The sequence below is a fragment of the Notothenia rossii genome, assembly GCF_949606895.1.
Source record: "Notothenia rossii genome assembly, chromosome: 8".
Classification (NCBI taxonomy): Eukaryota; Metazoa; Chordata; class Actinopteri; order Perciformes; family Nototheniidae; genus Notothenia; species Notothenia rossii.
In genome coordinates this window covers 22,646,847-22,666,232 of record NC_136906.1, presented here as the reverse complement: position 1 = coordinate 22,666,232, position 19,386 = coordinate 22,646,847, and the positions used below count along the sequence as shown (strand labels likewise).

The window sequence follows — 19,386 nt, the reverse complement described above, 5'->3', positions numbered from 1 at the left end:
GTACGCAAATCAATGCTTAGAATCTTTAGGTCGCAAAATAAATGATATTAGTATCTTTATATATTTTCTGTAATATTTTTTCCATTCATCGCTCCTAGTACACGTTACATTTCAGCTATGGGGAACAAAACATTACTGTTCACCACATTGTTTCAGTCACTTGGAAAAAAATACCGACACTTTGTTCAGTACCGGAAGGCAGCATCACCGCTCTATCAGCAGATGTCAGATGATTCTTTAGCTCGCTCTCCCGTAGCAACATTAACATTAAGGGGACTTATCAACGGAGACTGGCAGCTGTTGAAACATCTTTTATCAACATTAACTGAGCAGAAACCTATATCCAGACAATGGTAATCATATGTTTTAAGTTAAAGTTGTTAGGGTACCATGCACTAAAAAGAAAAGCAACAAACTTGCATACTAGCTAGCTAGGTGTGCTAAACGTACCTAGCATGGCTGTTGGCACCACTGTGGCTAATATTAGCTTATGTTCCTCTTTGTTAGCTGCATCGTCTATAACACTACATTCAATTATTATTTGTCTATAGTGTCAATGTTTGGTACTACTGGCAAATGGTGTGCGTTAAAACAGCTGTCTGGGGGACATTGTGGTTTGCTTGTGTAAGACATTGTCTAACCACTTTCTCTTATGACGTTTAAACTAACCTGCATATGTATTCAATGCTCAGATTCCAGAGTTGTCCAACCCCTCTGTGTGTATGAGGGACCCTCAGAGGGTGGAGGAGATCCTGCAGTCCATGGTGAAGGCTGGCTCCAACACCGTGCAGGTACATATCCACTTCTACCAAGTGTTTGCCCTAAATTACACGTACAATGTGAAGAAGTGTGATATTCTATTTCTATTCCTATTCTATTCAGGTGATCGCAGATTTTGACATGACTCTGACAAGATTTGCATTCAAGGGCAAAAGGTGCCCTACATGTCACAGTAAGTGCCAGATGTAGTTTGGGGTTTTCATGCATTCAAAGGTTGGTCTTGGCCAAATGTTTTAGACATTTTGTTTCTGATTTTATTCTTCAGATATTCTTGACAACAGCAATCTTATCTCCAATGAATGCAGAGAAGAGGTAGGAGTGAGCCATTAGTGCAAAAATAATTGTTTCCATTTGTAGGACTATTGTCTTTAAATAAACTTCCAATATATTTTTCTGCAACTGCAAGCCTCATCGGAGACCTAATGCAGTTAATGCATGTTCAAATAGTTAGATATTACAAGTGAAATATATGCATATTTGCCTTTTTTATCTTAAGTAAAAATGTTTACATCTTAAGAAGCAGATTACCTTAGTACAAACAAGCACAATTCTTTAAAATATGCTGCTTTGTTTTTACCCAGTAAGACCAAATATTGCTTATTATTTGGGTGTATATATTAATTTTAAGAGTGTTTGGACATTATCAGCATTTTAAACACAGAAAGAAACACATTCCAGAATCCCTAGGATATTATCTTACAGAAAGAAGTTGTAAAGTGACAATTATTTCTAATTTCTCATTGGGTAAAAAGCAGTAGTTAACTGTTACAGTGTTCTAAGTATTGTCCTGTCTCTGTCAGCTGAAGGTTCTGCTCGACACATACTACCCTATAGAGATCGACTCGGCACGATCAATAGCAGAAAAGCTGCCCCTGATGGTGGAATGGTGAGTATCTAACACACCTTTTACTCAAAATATCATATTCCTTACTTTAATGTGTTAATACAACTGAGTCACCCACCTATATCTCACAGGTGGACTAAAGCTCACAAAATCCTGGTGCAGCAGAAGATTAGGAAAGACCTGCTGGCCACGGCGGTGCGGGATTCTGACGCCATGCTGAGGTCAGAGAGAGTGATCCCTCAGAAGACCAGAACATCTATTTAATAGTCTACATGTTGAAAAAGACATGTATTAACAGTTGTTCTTTCATCAGGGAGGGCTACCAGCTCCTCTTCGACCACCTGCAGGAGCACAGCATCCCCCTCCTCATCTTCTCTGCTGGAATTGGAGACATCCTAGAAGAGGTCATCCGCCAGGCCGGAGTCTTCCACTCCAACGTCAAAGTCTTCTCCAACTACATGGACTTCGATGAGTCTGTGAGTATCCACACCTCAAACTACGCACCAGGGATTGACTTGATGTATTTGACTCTTTATCTGCTGCTACAGGGATTGTTGAAGGCTTTCAAGGGAGAGCTGATCCACATCTACAACAAACGGGAAGGCGCTCTGCTGAACACCGGTCATTTCCAGGAGCTGCGGACGCGCCCCAACGTGCTCCTGCTGGGAGACTCTCTGGGAGATCTGACCATGGCCGACGGGGTGCAGGACATGGAGAACATCCTCAAGATCGGCTTCCTTAACGACAAGGTAAATACAATCTCACACACAGCTTTTATACAGCACCAGACGGGGACAGTTTATCCCACAGACCATACGACTGCTCATCTCCTGAGCTTGCATTTTGTATTCATTTCTTATGTCTTGTTGTGTATACTGTATTTATATTGCATTGTTGAGGAACCTTTGACCCAAGTTTGTCATTACACAACTAGACTGTAGTTGTGAATAGGACATTAAACCTTTGAGATCAAAATGACCACATGGTTACCACTTTATATTTATGACATGTTTACATTCAGGGCATTGTGTACATTCTGTTTTCGCACCTTACTCATAATCATTTCTCCTTACCTGCTGCAAAGAATTGTGATCACCTGCTGCCTCGAGATGAACACTCACATTTCACTTCTAAGAGAACAATAAGCATACATTTGTACGAAATCATGTTATTTAATGACTGTAAGGTGGGATGAATTTGGACACTGGTGATACTAGTTGATAGAGAAACTTTTAAAAACTAAATGTCTCTCTTTAATTGTTCATATATCATTTTGTTAATGTAGCTTTTATGTTTTTTTTCACATCTCCTTTTTCTCCTCAGGTGGAGGAGAGGAAGAAGTCTTACTTGGACTCGTATGACATAGTGTTGGTACAAGACGAGACCCTGGAAGTCCCCAATGCCATAATTCTCCACCTGACGGGCAATAAGTAAAGTGAGCACTGCTGTTTTCTATTGTACGCTCCAGTGCCATCAGCTGAAGCTCAGAAGGTGCCAGTGGAAAGCTTATTTCAAAAGTTACACGATTGTTTTACAAAACTCTACACAAGTCCAGTTTACAGACACAGCTGTGTGTGTGTGTGTGTGTGTGTGTGTGTGTGTGTGTGTGTGTGTGTGTGTGTGTGTGTGTGTGTGTGTGTGTGTGTGTGTGTGTGTGTGTGTGTGTGTGTGTGTGTGTGTGTGTGTGTGTGTGTGTGTGTGTGTGTGTGTGTGTGTGTGTGTGTGTGTGTGTGTGTGTGTGTGTGTGTGTGTGTGTGTGTGTGTGTGTGTGTGTGTGTGTGTGTGTGTGTGTGTGTGTATTTGGGGGAAGAAATAAGATAATATTGTTTTTGTTAGTGGGTCTGTTTTTGTCTTCATATAGGATGTCATGATAAAGGGAAAAAAACGCACAACATAAATGGCAGCATTTGACATCTGGTTTGAAACCAATTCCTTACAATAAGCTCTTTACCAGCTGATGCAAACTTGAAACTTGATCTTTTTCAAAAGCGTTTTCTTTCAGTGTCAAGTTTTTGTTAACATTATAAGGGGTTAACTCTGGCAAATACATCTGATTTTAAGCTTAAAATAGTCATTTTTTAAATGTGGTGTAGTGCACTGAAAGGTCAACGTATTTAAAATGACTAACATCTATCTCATAAGTGTTGGTATTAAGATTATCATCACTTAGTGTGTTTACATGAAGTAACCCTGTCATTTTAACAACGGTTGATTCAATAGTGTGCACTGCAACAAACAATTTTTTTTTTATTCAATAACCAGTTTAATAATAATTCATTTTTCGTATGTGGATAATATGCCATGTTCAGTCATTCTGAAATAAAATAAATGTAGTTTGATTCTGTCCATGGAATCTATGTCACACATGTCATACCTCTATCTCCTCCATTTCTACACTGTTGTCTGTCAAATCAAACTCAAAAATGTATTATGATTGTGTGAAATAAAGTTTCATTTTACTACAAAACAGTTTATTTTATGTTTCACAACACATTTTGATAGAACATTTTATATAACAAACCTTCTGATATTATACAAAAAAAGCTACTCCAACATAATCTGTACAATCAAGTGTGTTTTCATCATGTTTAGATGAGGCATTGATTTCGTATTTAATAAAGTTATATTCTGGAAGAGGGGCCCAGCCCAAATGCTTTTTACGGTTTGTAAATGGAAAGATATCAAATTTGCCGAGTTCAACAGAACACAATTTCACTACAGACAATTGTTCTTCCTTTCACATTTTCACACCTGTTTCATGTTCACACATTATTTTAATAAAACCAAGTTAAGTAGGACTGCCTTAAAAGGCTCAACAATGTTTCTATCTCCGAAGCATTTTCAAAATAGTTGCAGGACAGATTCTCATATGACTTCAGCCACTGCCTGCCTGTTCCTCTCCACCAATACAATACAGAACGTCCCATTTACAGCTCGTCTCGTCTCACTTGTTGAGACTCCCCCTGAAGTTTCAGTTCATCTTCTATAATCTTCCCGTCTTTATTTAAGTCCTGGTTATTGAACATGTCCTGGATGATGGTGCCGGCATCAAACCCTGGCCGCAGACGACCTTTGGCCTCCTTAACCTGGAGCATGATGAAGGCCGAAAACTGGAGGAAACAGGAGATGGTTGTTAAAACCTTTTCACTGTGTATATCCACGCTGGATAGATTCAGTTACTCTTACCTCCTCTAGAGGGACCTCTTTGTCACCATTGAGATCCATGGCAGGAAAGAGGGGGTCTGGGCTGTCCCCCAGCCACACAAACATGAAGCCTTCCGGAATACCTTTCTGCAGCTTCACTAGCTCCAGCTCGAAGAAGAGCACGGCGCTCCCGGGAACATCACCAGCTTGGGAACAAAAGCAGAGCAGAGGAAATATGAGTTGGGGTAAAAAGAAAAGTGTGTTTAGAGTGAAGTTCATACTGACCTCCATTTTCACCATGTCCCCAGTGTGGTGGAACGACCACCTCCCTCCTCTCGCCCACACACATGCCTCTCAAACCTTCCTCCAGACCCGGAATCACCATATTCGCTCCGAGAGTCGTGATGGAGGGGGAGTCAAACTGGTCCCTGGAAAAGGACAGATAACTGGTTAAGACTATCAAGAGCGGGGAGTTAACCTTTATGCATCGGGACATTTTCGCTCTTTCATTTGATTATAATTGTCGATGCGTCATTGATGCATATTGCATACACTTTAATTTAACTGTGTAGCCAACAAAGAGACAATCAGAAACCCCCCCCCCCCCCCCCCCCCCGTTGACACCCAATTCTTTGATACCCGGGCTTTAAATCATCTCAATCTAAAGTTCTGGATTTACATTTTTTATTTGTAACTGTTTTCCACAAAATTGAGCTTGTTTCTAATGCTCAGGAATGTGTTGCCTATTGGGACATGCCGCCGTCCTGTTTTAAATTAGACATATCCCAAACTTTGAAAAAAATCTCCCTGGCATTAAAAACACAGAAAATAATAATTCATCAACAGTGGGATTATTTAAATATGGCATTTAAAGGGTTACAATTCAGAAAGAAATATTATGATAAAAAAAACTTAAGTAGGTTAAAAGATCTAACTTGAGGGAAAATAGAAAAATAATAATAATAAAAAAACACTCTTTTTCCCTCTAAGAACATTACATCAACTTTTTTTTTTAAAGGGATGCTAAGGGTTAAAAATGCAAATTAAAAACCTCAAATCTCAGAACCCCGAGCCTATGCAGGAATATGTGTTGTAGTCACGGATACATAAATGGAGTCATATCTGCAGTTCTAGTCCCACAATAAATCGATGATTACATGCATGCAGCAGCAGGGGGGTGCAGTGTAGCAGGGGGGTGCAGTGTAGCAGGGGGCGCTCACGAGGAGTACAGCAGGGTGACGTCCATCAAGGAGCAGTTATAACGATACTGAATCAGATCATCAGCTTCACTGGTCACTGTGCATTCCTGGGGCTTGTGGGTAACTTTAATGTCGACTGTGTCTTCGGGGTTGTGGAAATCTATGACGTGAATGTCGAATACCAGAACAGCAGAGCCAGGAATGAGGTCAACTGGGGGGGGAAATAAACAGGACTAAGCGGTTTGTTGGTTCATACAAAGTATCTTTTGATTTTTCATTAAAGGTTCCCTATTATACTGTTTTTCATCAATATATAATAGGTCTCAGATATATACAAAACATGTCTCTGAAGTGTTTGGCTCTAAATACCAAACAGATCATTGTAGCATCCCATAATCCCCTCTGTTTCAGCCCTGTTTCAGAAGTGTTAATTCTCTGTCTGTTACTTTAGATGAAAATAAGGAGCCCCTCCCCACGCCCCTCTGAGAGAAATTTGGTTACAAAGAACACAATGGTGCTCTCGGAGGAGATTCAGGTGATAAGGTGGGGGGGGGGTTACCCTGGTTGGTGATTGGCTAATGGTTACACAAGCCAAAAAATCGTTATGACATCATAAAGTGGCCAACATCTGATCAGCTCATTTTCAGACAGGTTTTTATATAAATGGATCAGGACAAGAAGTGAGAAAACCTTTTTTCCTGAAACTTTCAGAATCTCTTTACACAGAGGGGACACATGATGATGTAGAAAAGACATGAACAAGTGGATTTTTTTCATAATAGGTGGCCTTTAAATGCATTTGTCCAACTCACCAACTCCTTCTTCGCCGTACGCCATGTGAGGAGGGATGGTAATCCTCCTCTTCTCTCCTATGCACAGCCCATGCAGGGCTTTGTCCATTCCTGGGATCACGTATCTCTTGCCGATGTAAGTGTTATAGGTGCTGTTCCGCTTGTAGCTGTCAAGAGAAGCGTTACACTCGGTTATTTTCCAGTTATATGTTATTGCTCTCCTGGAAATGGAATCCCATGTTCACCTGGAGTCGAAGGCGGTGCCGTCCTGGAAGCTGCCGTTGTAGTGGTAGCGGATGTAGTCTCCAGACACCGTCCTGCGGGTGCAGCCTTCAGGCACCTCCTTCACCACAAACATGAGATCATCTTTAGGGTTGAACACATCCACCAGCAGCACCTCAAACACCAGCGTAGCCTGAGGAGGGACCGAGGTTCCTGTTGGAAGAAAAAACAAAATGCGTCTTTATTTCAAATTCTATTTTGGTATGCAGTAGGGGGGAAGTAGTGGAGTACAATACTTTGTTACTGTACTTAAGTACATTTTTCTGGTATCAGTACTTTACTCCACTACACAACTTTTTACTTTTACTTCTTACATTTTTAACACAAATACCTGTACTATCTACTTCTTACATTTTCAAAACAGGCTCGTTACTTTAGTTTTAATCTGCGTTTGGTGGCATGATCATTATTATTTAGAGCCACTGCGTGCCTATTGATTTTAACACGATCCGTGTATCCATCATTTCCTGGTCTTCTCTAAAGAAGAGGGACCAATGAGAACGTGGTAATTTTGAAATATTCATTAGCTAACAATGACATTATGGTTCTATTAATATAAAGGGAGGTCAGTTACTCTTTAAAACAGGTTGGTAGTTATGGGTACTTTTTACTTAAGTACATTTCGAAGCCCATACTTCTTTACTTTTACTTGAATAAAGAAGTTTAGTCAGTACTTCTACTTTTACCAGAGTATTTTTAAACACGAGTATCTGTACTTCTACTCGAGTAAAGGATGTGTGTACTTTTGCCATCTCTGTTGGAATGTGAAATGATAAGCTATTAGCCAACTTTAACTCAAGATGATTTATTAGTTAGTACCGTGGCCAGTCTCTCCATACGCCAGGAAAGGTGGGACGATGATGATCCTTCTCTCCCCGACACACATGCCCAAAAGCCCTTCGTCCATGCCTTTGATGAGGTCGCCCTGTCCCAAGTAGGCGTCATAGGTTGAATTCCTTGCGTAACTAAAACAAACACAAGGTAGGTGAGAATGGAGGAATCACACAACAGTCACCTTAATGCTAGAACCTAACCTCACCTGGAGTCGAAGGCTGCACCCGACAGCAGGGTGCCGTTATAGTGGTAACGGATGAAATCCGATGTGTTTGTGGTGCGTTTGCAGGCTGCAGGTTTGCCGAAGGAGCGGATATCCACCTTGTCCTCATTGTTCCAGATGTCCAGCAGGAGAATATCATACACCAACACAGCGTCAGGAGGAATTACACCACCTGGGAGGCAAACAGCACAGATTTGGCCAACACCAGTGCAGATTATGCATCCAACTCTTAAATAGGGTTTGACAGTTTGAATCTGGATGGAGTCAACGACGATCACTTATATTCAAATTTCTTTATTAGGATAAACCCCTTGAGGTGAATCACCTCGTTTTCAAGGGGGTCCCAAAAAGGTGACCTATGATGCAAAATGCACTTTTGTACGTCTGTTATACATGAATATGTGTCCCCGGTGTTCCAGGGAACTCACCAAGTGTCAGAAAACACAACCCTCTCTATTTTCCTCCATACCCAAATCTCTTAAAAAGGGGCTGCAACGGATCTGATACAGATCGTCACAGAAGTGGCGCTACGGCTATTGGGCCAACTCCACCAATCAGGAGGAGACAGCCACGGACACTGCCGTTGGAAAGCGCTGGAGACGATGTAGTACATATGCCAGGCCTGTAGATGGTGCTGTTCTCACAGAATAGGCCCATGCAAAGACAGTCTTAAATTGAGCGAAATGAGGAATGGCTAAAATGCATGATCTGTTTGGTATTTTGAAAAATGAAAAGTATAAATATGCCTTATATAGGTATGGTCCTACACTATATTATTCAAATATAGCATGATAGGTCCACTTTAACCATGGTTGAAAAGTTATTAAATCTATACATCATCTTTAAGATACGCTAATATTTTTTATTTCCCATGTCACATCGGTATCACTTTCAAGTGCACCTCGTGGAGACCAGTAATACATATTTTATGAGTTAATGTAAATGGAACTGATTGTGTTAAATCGGCATATGATATATATCTTATATCTTATATTGTAACCTCTTCTAATTGAATAGATTTGAAAATATTTTTAAATGTGATATTGGATCCTTAGCCAAAGACTCTATAATATAATATCATTTTGAGAAGACACTTTTCATCATGTGTTTCTTCACCTGCCCCAATGCTCCCATAGGCCAGGTGGGGGGGGATGGTGATCCTCCTTTTCTCATTGACACACATGCCCTGAAGGCCGCGGTCCATCCCAGCGATCAGTCTGCCAAAGCCCACCTGGCTGATGAAGGCCTTGCCTCGGTCATAGCTGTAAACAGAGAAGAGAGCAGGTTGAGAGGGCATAATCAATGAAAACCACTGACGGTAGTTAAGTAGGTTGAAGGATCCAATTAGAAGGCAGCATAAGAAAAAAGTAATGCTCTATTGTAAAAAGCTAACGTCATGGTGCTATGAAAATGTTATGGTGATATAAATAAGTATTCAATGTTCCATCCACATTAGCAGTATTATAAAAAAGGACAATATGGGCCTCATGGCTGCATCATAATCAACCATTTTTTAAAAATATTTAAACTTTAAAAACTGGGAAGTCAACAAAAGACACAATTGATTTTGAATACTTAATTAATGCCTCAATTAAAGTCCTTTATTTATATAATTGCATTGACAATTTCAATGTGATATGGCGATTGACACGTCTGCAGTTGTAATCTCAGTAAATAATCTGTGAATCCATCAGGAAAAATGGTCGCATTTCGATGCGGTATTGTCTCCAGGAAAGTAAATAACAATACCTTACAAAGACATTCTTATCCCACTTTGCAACACAATTTCAGCAAGAGCTAATATGACATGGTGCATGCTGGGTTCCATTATACTTTTGCAGATGCATGTGAGGTTTGATGTTACTGTAGCTCGTTGTTTACTTCACAACATATGTAGAGAGACAAACTTAAGGTTGTGAATGAGCTCACTCTAAACTAATTGTATTTACATTCAATTATGTTTTTTGCTGTAACTGCACCTGGAGTCAAACTTTTTCCCGTCTTCAAAGAAGGTTCCGTTAAAGTGATAACGGATAAAATCGTCAGTCCCCACTTCTCGAGGACAAACTCTCGGTATGTCGTACCGATCCACAACAACGTCCACAAAATTACAATAAACTGTAAGTACATGAAGGCAAAATAAAGCACTATATATTAACAGATCCATTTGAGCAGTTCTGACAATAACTGCGGAAGAGAGTCTGTAACGGGGGAGTGATGAGGTTAAAGAAGAGTGGAGAGAAGTACAGAAGACAGACGAGCTGGGTCAAGATTGTCGAGTTGAGACGGACTACTTCCGGTTAAAATTACAAAAATAAAAGCCTTCTGAAACAACAAGGGATCTGATGACAGACTATTAACTGTTAAATACACACACAGGCAGAGGTGGAAGTACTCAGATCTTGTACTTGAGTGAAAGTAGAAGTACTAGAGTGTAGGAATACTCTGTTACAGTAATAGTCTTGCATTCAAAATGTTACTCAAGTACAAGTATAAAGGTAAAAGCATGCAAATGTACTTAAAGTACCAAAATTAAAAATACTCATTATGCAAATGTATCGTTTTCAGAAAAATATAAATGATATGTTTTGATTGTAATTATTGATTAATTAAACTAGATCACTTTGCATGCTGCAGGGTAGCTTGTGAATTTACTCCAGGTGTAACTAAAGTCTTATATAAGTGTTGAATATATATTTCACATCAATAAAACCAGATCTGCAAGTAATTAAAGGTATTAAAGAAATGAAGCCGAGTATACCTCTGAATTGTAGTGGAGTAGCCTACAAGTACAAAGTAGCATAAAATGGAAATACCAACCAAATGTCTTTCACACGTGAATGCTGGTTGAACTATACGATTAAGAAACGCATTGGAATAATTATGGTCAATATTTCTTGTGTACATTTTCAATGAATTCACGATATTTTATAGTAAGTACTAAAAAGTACTACTTATTTAAATGATCCCCTGTTGGTTCGATTCCCTAATACGTTATACGTTTTTTTTGTTTACTATTTAACAGTGCAGTGCAACAACAATGCTTTGCCACATCAATGATCTACTGCTAGTTGTGCTACACTGGTCAAATATGCTTTAAACAAATGTTGGTGTATATTTACATTTAACTATTTTCAACAACTTCGCTCTTTATATTTATTTAAGTAAAGAGAAAAAAGCATTTACTTTGTGCTTTTACTTTGGACCGGAAACGACCCAACTTCCGGCCTTTGTTGTCTCTGTTTTGCTTGATGCATCTTGGGACGTGAACTCCTCAGAGCAGCAGGAGGTGTGGCCCCTGGGCCCCCGCCCTCTTTTTAATGGAATTCTGCAAACGTGTAATGCCTGGCCCAGAGGCCTGACTGCCCCCATAGTCTCACTCATGAGTTGAGCCGAAAATTATAACTCTGTATCATCTGAAGGTAATCTTTAGTTTCAGAGTAAACAGTTTGGCTTACTGTTATACTGCAACTTTCAATCAGTTATTACAGTACACACTTCTTGGAGACTTCTGTCTGAATGACAATAAAAGGCCCTGGGTCCTAATAAGCATCCTACTCAGAGTTCTATCAAAACATGCCTAGTCTGATCTTTATGAATGTGGAATGATACAGATATTGCAGACTCAGGTGTTATATTTGCCCAAAATCAAACATGCAAATTATTTTTGATCTCACCAACCCAAGTCTCAGCCTGTCAGTTTGAGCCTCGGAATGTGGACAACCAAGATAAAAAAACAACTCTTAAAACTCTTTAGACAAATGTTCAGTCAATATTATTTATGAATACACCATATTCCCACAGTTAGAGAGCTGCAGGGAACATTAGTTAAAGTATATACACATTAAACGACAATATCCCTGTTTTTAAGTGTTCAGGGGTCTGTTGAGTGTTATGACCGCCTGTAAATCACTGAGGAAGGTCCTATCAGTCCAAATGCTCTCACGTTTGTCAAGCACAACATATTTATCACTATGTAAACCGGAAGTAAGGACTTGTTTTTTCAAGGTAATTGAAAATAGTATAATGGGCTGTAGGGCTGGCCGAGACCATTTTACCTGATTAATATTGTAAGTTTTTTTTTATAAGTTTCTTGATCAAAACTGATTTAAGTAAATAATAATAGAGAAGTCTAATGCAGGCCAAAACAATTACTTAGAGATTAATAAATGCACAAATGACGTTCCTGTTTTTTTAAATTAAATGAATGCCTTGTGGAAGTAAATGGAGTGGAGACAAACCACATACAATATCTAAAACACTCAGCCTGCTAAGTGAGACTTGTTTCATTATAAATATGTATGTGAAAATTGGAGTAAATGTGCCCAAAATAAAAAGATCCATCAAACAAATCAGTGAAACTTTTATTTTGAAAATCATAGCCAGAAGTTCTTGTTTTCAGCATCTGGTTTGTCGCAGCTTTCACATACGTGCAAGCAGACATGTACATTCCCTGGTGAAGAGAGGAAGTTTCCTGCTCCATTCAAAACAAGAACTCCTGCTGGAGCCGGCCGAGGTAACGATGCTCCTGAAGGGCTTGTTTCTGGCCCTGCTCCTCCCGGCCCTGGTGCAGGCTCAGTATGAGATGTACAGCTTTAAAAGTTTCCCCCAGAAGGACATCATGCCGCTGGACTCCTCATACAACTACGCACTGGAGCAGTACGGGGCCGAGAACTGGGCAGAGTGCATCAAGTTCCTGGAGCTCAGCCTGAGGCTCCACCGGCTGCTGCGGGACAGCGAGGCTTTCTGCAGCCGCAACTGCAGCTCCGTGAGCCGGGACAACGGCTCTGTGTCCGCCGACAGCAGCCTCCGCGTTGTGCGCCACATCCTCCTGAGGGCTGGATGCCTTAAAAAGTGCAAGGCAGATTTTCCAGTGTTTAAAATCTCATACCCACGGAGGGATTTACTGGAAAGTTTCGAGAAAAGAGTACCGTATCGGTACATACAGTATGCACATTACCAGGTGAGAGCAAAGGCTTGATGTGTCGACATTTGTGCCAAAGACTGGAATGCAAAATAAATGTAGGCCTACGTTATGAAGTTACACCAAAGTGGATGTTATAAGAATGTCAAATAAATTGCGATGTGGCTGTTATGATGTCATTATAATTTATAATAACAGTAGCATACCGTAGCCTACATGTGATTGAGCATTAGCTGTGCGTAACGGGCGCTATTGCACAGCAAAATCATTTGCAGTCGGTTTCCTAAAGCACATTGACTGAGTTTGACTCACGGAGAGGTAATATGTGGCTGGTCGGTGTGCTGTATAGTTTCCCTGCTGCTTTATTGCTCCCTCCTGCTGAGCGAGCCGGAGTTGAGCATGTGCCACGTCTCTTCCAGTGTTTCCCCCAAACAACCCCTTATTATGCTCTGCCGGCAGGGTGATGGGGACAGGTTACAAGGCAAAAAACACTGACCTTATTTAGCTTTTCATAAAGTCTTTAAAGATCTCCAGGTAATCTTCATGTCATTGTGAATACACAGCCACCACCAGCCCTTTAACTGTGATCCTCCATAAACTAAATTAAGTAATTGACATGACACCATTGAATTAGAATTAATTGGAATAGTTTATATTATTCTTGTAAATTCAAAGGTGAATCAAAGCTCTCAATATGGTTATCAAAAACCCATACATAAACTTTTACATTACTTTGATTTTATTCACTATTTTTGTTTTACAACCATGAACCTAAGCAATTGTTGTAAGTATCAGTATTTCTATCACATTTATGCATAAAGCAACACAGCAGTCTTTTCCCTGACTCAACAGAAAATCCTATTCTGACATCAGTGGTCCATGATGATGTCAGTATGAGAGATGATGTTTCATAATTAAATGAATGTAATACCCCAAATGCTTTGATATCCATTGTAAAGCGTATCTACTCTTCCTCAGATGAACAACTTGGAGAAGGCCGTGTCAGCGGCTCACACCTTCCTGAAGAAGAACCCAACTGATCCCTATCTGATCAAGAACATGAACTACTACAAGACACTGTTTGATGTGGAGGAACATCTCATCGACCAAGAGGAGCAGCCGTATGAAGTTTGTAGAATAACATTGAAGTTATTATCCAGTGGACGAATTAAAACCATGCTAAACTATCCCTATCCACACGTCTCTCTTTGTTATCCAGAGTGTTTTCATGAAAAGTGTGACGCTTTACAACAGCGGTGACTTCAGCAGCAGTGCCCAAAACATGGAACAGGCCATCACGCAGTACTTTGAAGTGTACAGTCTCTGCTTGGCAGGCTGCGAGGGCTCATATGAGATTGTGGAGGTCAGAGACTTTTATCCCACCCTGGCAGGTAAGGCGACAAACCCCAGACTCAAACACTGTTGAATTGAACAGGTGAATTCTGAAATATTGGGCTCTTTTACTTATATAACATCTTTCAGACTACTGAAAAGGAAACATCCATTATATTTCCGGACGAAAAACATTTTAATGTTACTTATCATCTGGGGAGGTTTCATAGTGATATCTATCAGTTGAAATTTGTACATATTTTTTATCTGAAGTGCGTCCATGTATGAAGAAGGTAATTTAAAAGCTGTTAAAATGTTTTAGATACTCAATAATATGCTTGTTTTTTCTCCAGATCTTTACACTGATGTGCTGAAATGTAAGGTACAATGTGAAGAGCACCTGAAGCCCAACGTTGGAGGCTTCTTTGTGGAGAAGTTTGTCGCCACCATGTATCATTACCTCCAGTTCTCCTATTATAAATGTAAGAACTATGACTCTGGATTCAGGCTTTTGAAAGCAGTATGTGTAGGATTGTTTTGAACACATATTATTTTGTGGTCCTTTACAGTGAATGATGTAAAGAACGCTGCTCCGTGTGCAGCCAGTTACATGCTGTTCGACCGTAATGACCAGGTGATGCAACAAAATGTAGTGTACTATCGCTTCTACCGGGAGCAGTGGGGACTCGAGGAAGACGACTTCCAGCCTCGACCTGTGAGTGAATCAAAGACCTCATTACTCTTCTGGATGAACCAGAGGCAGCAGAAAGTGTTAGCACATTTAACACAGGCTGTTCTTAACCGAAGAAGGAAAACTATAGCATAAAGCGGTCTTAGCATCTTGCAGGGATTTAATGTTTTCTACATTTATGCTTAAACTTGCTTGAAAATTACAATTAAAAAAGTGAATGCAGGATTTGATATGTTTTACGAGACAAGGGCAGGAATTCAGAGGGAAAGGAGCAATTTTGAGCTCTGCTCTTAAAAACGGCTTTTTTGTTAAGGTCATACGTCAAACGCGTCATATTACATCACACAGGGGACACATCTCCGCTCTCTGACCGCGGGTATAGTAGAGTTGCGTTGAGTAGAGCGGTTGTGTTTTAAGGAGCTGGTCTTTTTCGGTAGTTTTACATTGTATTTCACCATTTGTAATCATGGTGCAGTATTGTGTTTGTGCAGGTTGCACAAATACCAGCCTGTCGGGACATCGAGTCCACATTAAAAAGGACCGGAGCTAGCGTTCGTTCCTGGGTGGGTTGTGCATCCACATAGTCTCCACAGCTTTATCAGGAAACCGTAGTACTTCTCTCTCCCCCCCCCCCTCGCTGCTCTCTCTCTCTCCCCTCCGGTACACGGCACCGTAAGACATAGTGTGGAGTTGCATTAGGTAACGCTGTGGTGGCTGTACTGCTCCAGCCGTCTCCTTTGTGTGTGTTTGTTTGTTTGTTTGTTTGTTTGTTTGTTTCCCCCTGTCTGTGTTGTTTGTGTGTGCGTGCTGGCTGTCATTCCTGGCTCCCGGCTCAACCTCCACTCACCTGCTGCAATCAGCTGTGCACCCTCCCCGACTACACACCTGCTTTCCATCAAGCCATTTACAACGGCATATCAACGGAGGCTCCACAACCTTTATTCGCCAGATCGTCAAGTATCAGCCGTATCTCGCGTCTCTCCTCCGGTACACAGCACCGTAGTGTGGAGTTGCATTAGGTAACGCGAGATACGGCTGATACTTGCGCATTAGTTTCTGTTATGGATCAGTATCAACAGTCCTGCCAGTAACGTTACTATATTATCAATGCTACGTTAGTTATAGCCTGATATATGATAGCTAACTTCACAATGTTGTAATGTGACGTTAGTTAACATTCTGTAGCTAACGCCGGTCACTCACAAAGATAGCTGCCCAGTTCTCCACTGGTTCTCCTCACACCACAGCTCAATTTCTCTCCGATGGCCGTTATTTCTTCTAATCCTTGGCTGCTCCTGGTCTATTGGACGCCTAGCAGGCTCATAATTATAAGGTTGTGGTCCGTCATATGCATTCGAATATTCATGTTCAACTTCTTCTGTGTCTTCTGTGTCGAAACTAGCATTGGGATCCATGTTTATTAATACGTTACACCGGCCGCTCTCCCCCTTGTGTCACCGGTGTTACGTCACACGCGGGAGGTCACGTGCCGAGGCTTTTTTATGCGGAAGTGAACATTTCTTACAAAAACGACGCCAGATGTCACTGTAGTGTATATTTCTGTATATTTTTTTGAAAATCTAGTGTATTCATCATTTTCCTACACATTTATTCACAGGTGTCTTTAACCTGGAAGTTGCTATTTAAGATTAACACGATCTCAGGGTGGTCATTAGAAAGCCATGTTTTCCTGTAAAAATACTTGTTTCCTATATTTTTTCAGCTTGTTGCAGAGTTGTCAACAGCTGCAGTGTACTAGCTGTTTTTCTTCTGAAGCTGCCCAAGCCTCAATCAAATTTGGCACTGTTGTAAATACTTTAAGGCGTCCACAGTGAGAGGCAGTAAACAAAAGGACACCAGGCCAAATTTGTTTTTCTTAGCGGCGTGAAATAAAACAGGCTTTGGCTTTTTTGTGCCTTCTGCTGATGTTCTTTTTGTTTTTCAGGAGGCCCTGAAGTTCTTTAACGAGACAACCAAGCAGAAAGAGATGCTGGAGTTTGCACTGAACTACCTACAGACTGATGATGAGGTTTGTTCTACTGGGCAGCAGAGTGATAATGTTAGCTCAGATAACTTGCTTAATGTCTGGATAATTGAGTTATCCCATGAACATGTCTTTAAAGCAAGCCTTTGTAACTTTTGTTAAAATGGCACCACTGCATACACAAGTGACAATTGTAAAAATAATGTTAAATGCTTAATCAGTGTAGCAGTAGCTGTAATATATCTCTACCTTATGTCTGCTAACATTAACAACCATAAGCTAATTGTCATACCAGACTGTAGCTGAAAAACTGTTGAGTATCATACATCTATGTATACATTTTTCTATAAATTCAAAATATATTGCAGAATCCTTATTAATATATCATCTGACAAATGAACGATTTAAAGGACCATTTCACCTAAACAAGACGTGTAAAATGACTTACCCCAAGTAGCGGTATCTCAGTATGATTTTGATCTGGTGACGTTTTCAGATGTCCATTCCAGAGATTCTTTTTTTAACTGCACACACTAAATTCCATCAACCTCTATTGTGCTAGAATGGCGGCTAGAGTCAGACAGTTTTATCTGCTGAGGTTTAGAGATGTCTGCATGACTAGACAACCTGAGGGGTGCTCATGTATCCAAATGTGAACTGACACTTAAACTTGTCTCAACAATAACTAAAGTGGATGTTGTAGTGTGAGTTTGGGATTTTCTTTTGTTTATTAAATAACTTAAAGAGGCCCTATCATGCTTATTTTCAGATTTATTGGATTTCTGCCTCTACTGTTATAAGTTTGCATGCTTTAAAGTTCAAAAGGCTCTTTATTTTTCTTATACTTCCTGTGCTGCATCACCTCTTTCCACCCTCTGTCTGAAACCAGAGCCCAGTCTGCTCTGATTGGTTAGCTGGCCAGCTCTGTTGTAATTGGCCAATGTCCCACACCTTAGCCTTTCACGTTCAATGTGTTGGAGCACTAGCCAACAGAAGAGCGACTGTTGCATAGTGATGTCACCATGTTACATGAGTACACAAAGGAGTCAAATGGAGGCGTTTCAGACAAGGGGGGGGGGGGGGGAGTATGTGGGAGTGAAACTCTCTCTGGAGGGATTTTAGCCTTTGCAGACCCTTTAGATGAACACAAACCTATAGCACACACTACAGGAAAGAGAAATCACCAAGAAGCCCCTAAAATATGTTTGGGGACGTAAACTTTTACTATGCAGGATTTAACTAGCAGACTAAATGCAAGCTGCTGTTGGGGTTATGGAAATGGAAGCAGGACAAAAAAGTCTAAGAGGATGAAAGAGATAGAAAGAGGGGAGGGAGGCTGCGGAAGAGAAAGCAGGAGGGGGGCTGCGCTTTCCGCCAGCAGCGTGTGGTATGTGGCTGAGAGGTGTTGGCCACTGAGGCTGTGCCACATCCATTTAACTCCGTCAGCCCCTCCCACCCTGCCTGGACCTGAGGCTGGGGGGGAGGACGCAGAGTTTAAACTGAATTACAGGGTGCACAAGTGACAGATTTACAGACATGAAAAGGAAAAAGTAGGTTTTTGGCAGATCAAATGAAAGAATGTAAGATGATTGCTGTTGACTGTGAGTACTTTGTGTTATCTTTTTAAGGACGAGGTGAGTCCAGAAGAAACGGCCTCCCCTCACACGCCGCACTCTGACGCTGAGTTTGAGGGGATGGGAGACTACGAGGAGGCCTTCCTGGCTGACTGGTGGCAAGAACCCAAAACTAAGTGGGACGCAGGGGAGGTTTCAGACTGACCTGGCTTCCTGTGCAGAACACTTCTTCATTTGGCTCTATTCCACCTTTAATGGCGACAAACCAAAGGATGCTAACCTCCATGCACACAGACACTGACATGCACAACAGTATTTTGCAGAGAAAGCACAACTAGGCTGTGTACTTTCATCCAGCTGAAGAATAAAACGACAAATATATCCATCATGTTGATAAGGAATCAGATTGACATATTGTGTCTGGGCTGCCATCAGCCTTTTTAAACTGTTATTGTTTTATTAATAATTGGCCTCTATTCCAATACCTGTCAAGGACTTTTATGCAGTTTTTATTTAATAAAAGCTGAATGCCTCTGTGTGGTGATTTAAGGAAAGTGATTTTGCTTTTAAATAACAATTTCTCATTCCTCAACTGGGTTTTTGTTGTAATAATTTGCTTATAAATAAAGTAATATTTTAATATACCTTTTTTGTTACTTAATATTCCATTAGATTATTGGAAAAGTATAAGGCGCACCAACTCCCTACATTTGATTGGTTTAGACTGGTTGAAAATAGTCAGATGCCTGTTCCACTTTCACAAATGTCAGGTCTGCTTTTTCTA

At 40.6% G+C, this 19,386-nt stretch overlaps 3 protein-coding genes across 4 annotated transcripts; 2 read left to right on the top strand and 1 right to left on the bottom strand.

The window, feature by feature from the left end:
• The first annotated feature begins 200 nt into the window (after positions 1 to 200).
• Positions 201 to 4,091, top strand: LOC307016649 (cytosolic 5'-nucleotidase 3-like). The gene is made up of 9 exons (XM_079645856.1): positions 201 to 353; positions 693 to 791; positions 883 to 952; positions 1,046 to 1,092; positions 1,581 to 1,666; positions 1,756 to 1,845; positions 1,938 to 2,100; positions 2,173 to 2,373; positions 2,948 to 4,091. Exons 1-9 carry the CDS (start codon positions 351 to 353, stop codon positions 3,056 to 3,058), a joined length of 870 nt encoding a protein of 289 aa, XP_079501982.1. The 5' UTR covers positions 201 to 350; the 3' UTR covers positions 3,059 to 4,091.
• LOC307016640 (peptidyl-prolyl cis-trans isomerase FKBP10-like) lies at positions 3,469 to 16,940 on the bottom strand. 2 transcript variants are annotated; one of them, XM_079645836.1, is made up of 10 exons: positions 16,248 to 16,940; positions 9,214 to 9,359; positions 8,080 to 8,269; positions 7,860 to 8,005; positions 7,004 to 7,193; positions 6,780 to 6,925; positions 5,989 to 6,178; positions 5,054 to 5,196; positions 4,811 to 4,974; positions 3,469 to 4,734 (listed from the first exon to the last, which is right to left on the bottom strand). In XM_079645836.1, exons 1-10 carry the CDS (start codon positions 16,457 to 16,459, stop codon positions 4,552 to 4,554), a joined length of 1,710 nt encoding a protein of 569 aa, XP_079501962.1. In that variant the 5' UTR covers positions 16,460 to 16,940; the 3' UTR covers positions 3,469 to 4,551. The 2 variants fall into 2 exon arrangements, with proteins under 2 accessions (XP_079501962.1, XP_079501963.1); XM_079645837.1 differs by lacking the exon at positions 16,248 to 16,940 and adding an exon at positions 10,077 to 10,375.
• p3h4 (prolyl 3-hydroxylase family member 4 (inactive)) lies at positions 12,501 to 19,246 on the top strand. The gene is made up of 7 exons (XM_079645843.1): positions 12,501 to 13,060; positions 14,000 to 14,149; positions 14,241 to 14,412; positions 14,707 to 14,835; positions 14,923 to 15,068; positions 16,990 to 17,073; positions 18,657 to 19,246. Exons 1-7 carry the CDS (start codon positions 12,620 to 12,622, stop codon positions 18,804 to 18,806), a joined length of 1,272 nt encoding a protein of 423 aa, XP_079501969.1. The 5' UTR covers positions 12,501 to 12,619; the 3' UTR covers positions 18,807 to 19,246.
• The last annotated feature ends 140 nt before the right edge of the window (positions 19,247 to 19,386 follow it).

Bases quoted from the DNA above. Each gene is read 5' to 3' on its own strand.
- LOC307016640 (XM_079645836.1), bottom strand. From the start codon at position 16,459: ATGGATCCCAATGCTAGTTTCGACACAGAAGACACAGAAGAAGTTGAA. The intron at 8,270-9,213 runs GTGAAGAAACAC...TTTGCCTCCCAG, and splicing joins CTATGGGAGCATTGGGGCAG to GTGGTGTAATTCCTCCTGAC. The intron at 4,735-4,810 runs GTAAGAGTAACT...TGTTTCCTCCAG, and splicing joins AAGAGGTCCCTCTAGAGGAG to TTTTCGGCCTTCATCATGCT.
- p3h4 (XM_079645843.1), top strand. From the start codon at position 12,620: ATGCTCCTGAAGGGCTTGTTTCTGGCCCTGCTCCTCCCGGCCCTGGTG. The intron at 13,061-13,999 runs GTGAGAGCAAAG...ACTCTTCCTCAG, and splicing joins TACAGTATGCACATTACCAG to ATGAACAACTTGGAGAAGGC. The intron at 14,413-14,706 runs GTAAGGCGACAA...TTTTTTCTCCAG, and splicing joins CTTTTATCCCACCCTGGCAG to ATCTTTACACTGATGTGCTG.
- LOC307016649 (XM_079645856.1), top strand. The intron at 792-882 runs GTACATATCCAC...TATTCTATTCAG, and splicing joins CTGGCTCCAACACCGTGCAG to GTGATCGCAGATTTTGACAT. The intron at 953-1,045 runs GTAAGTGCCAGA...TTTATTCTTCAG, and splicing joins AAGGTGCCCTACATGTCACA to ATATTCTTGACAACAGCAAT.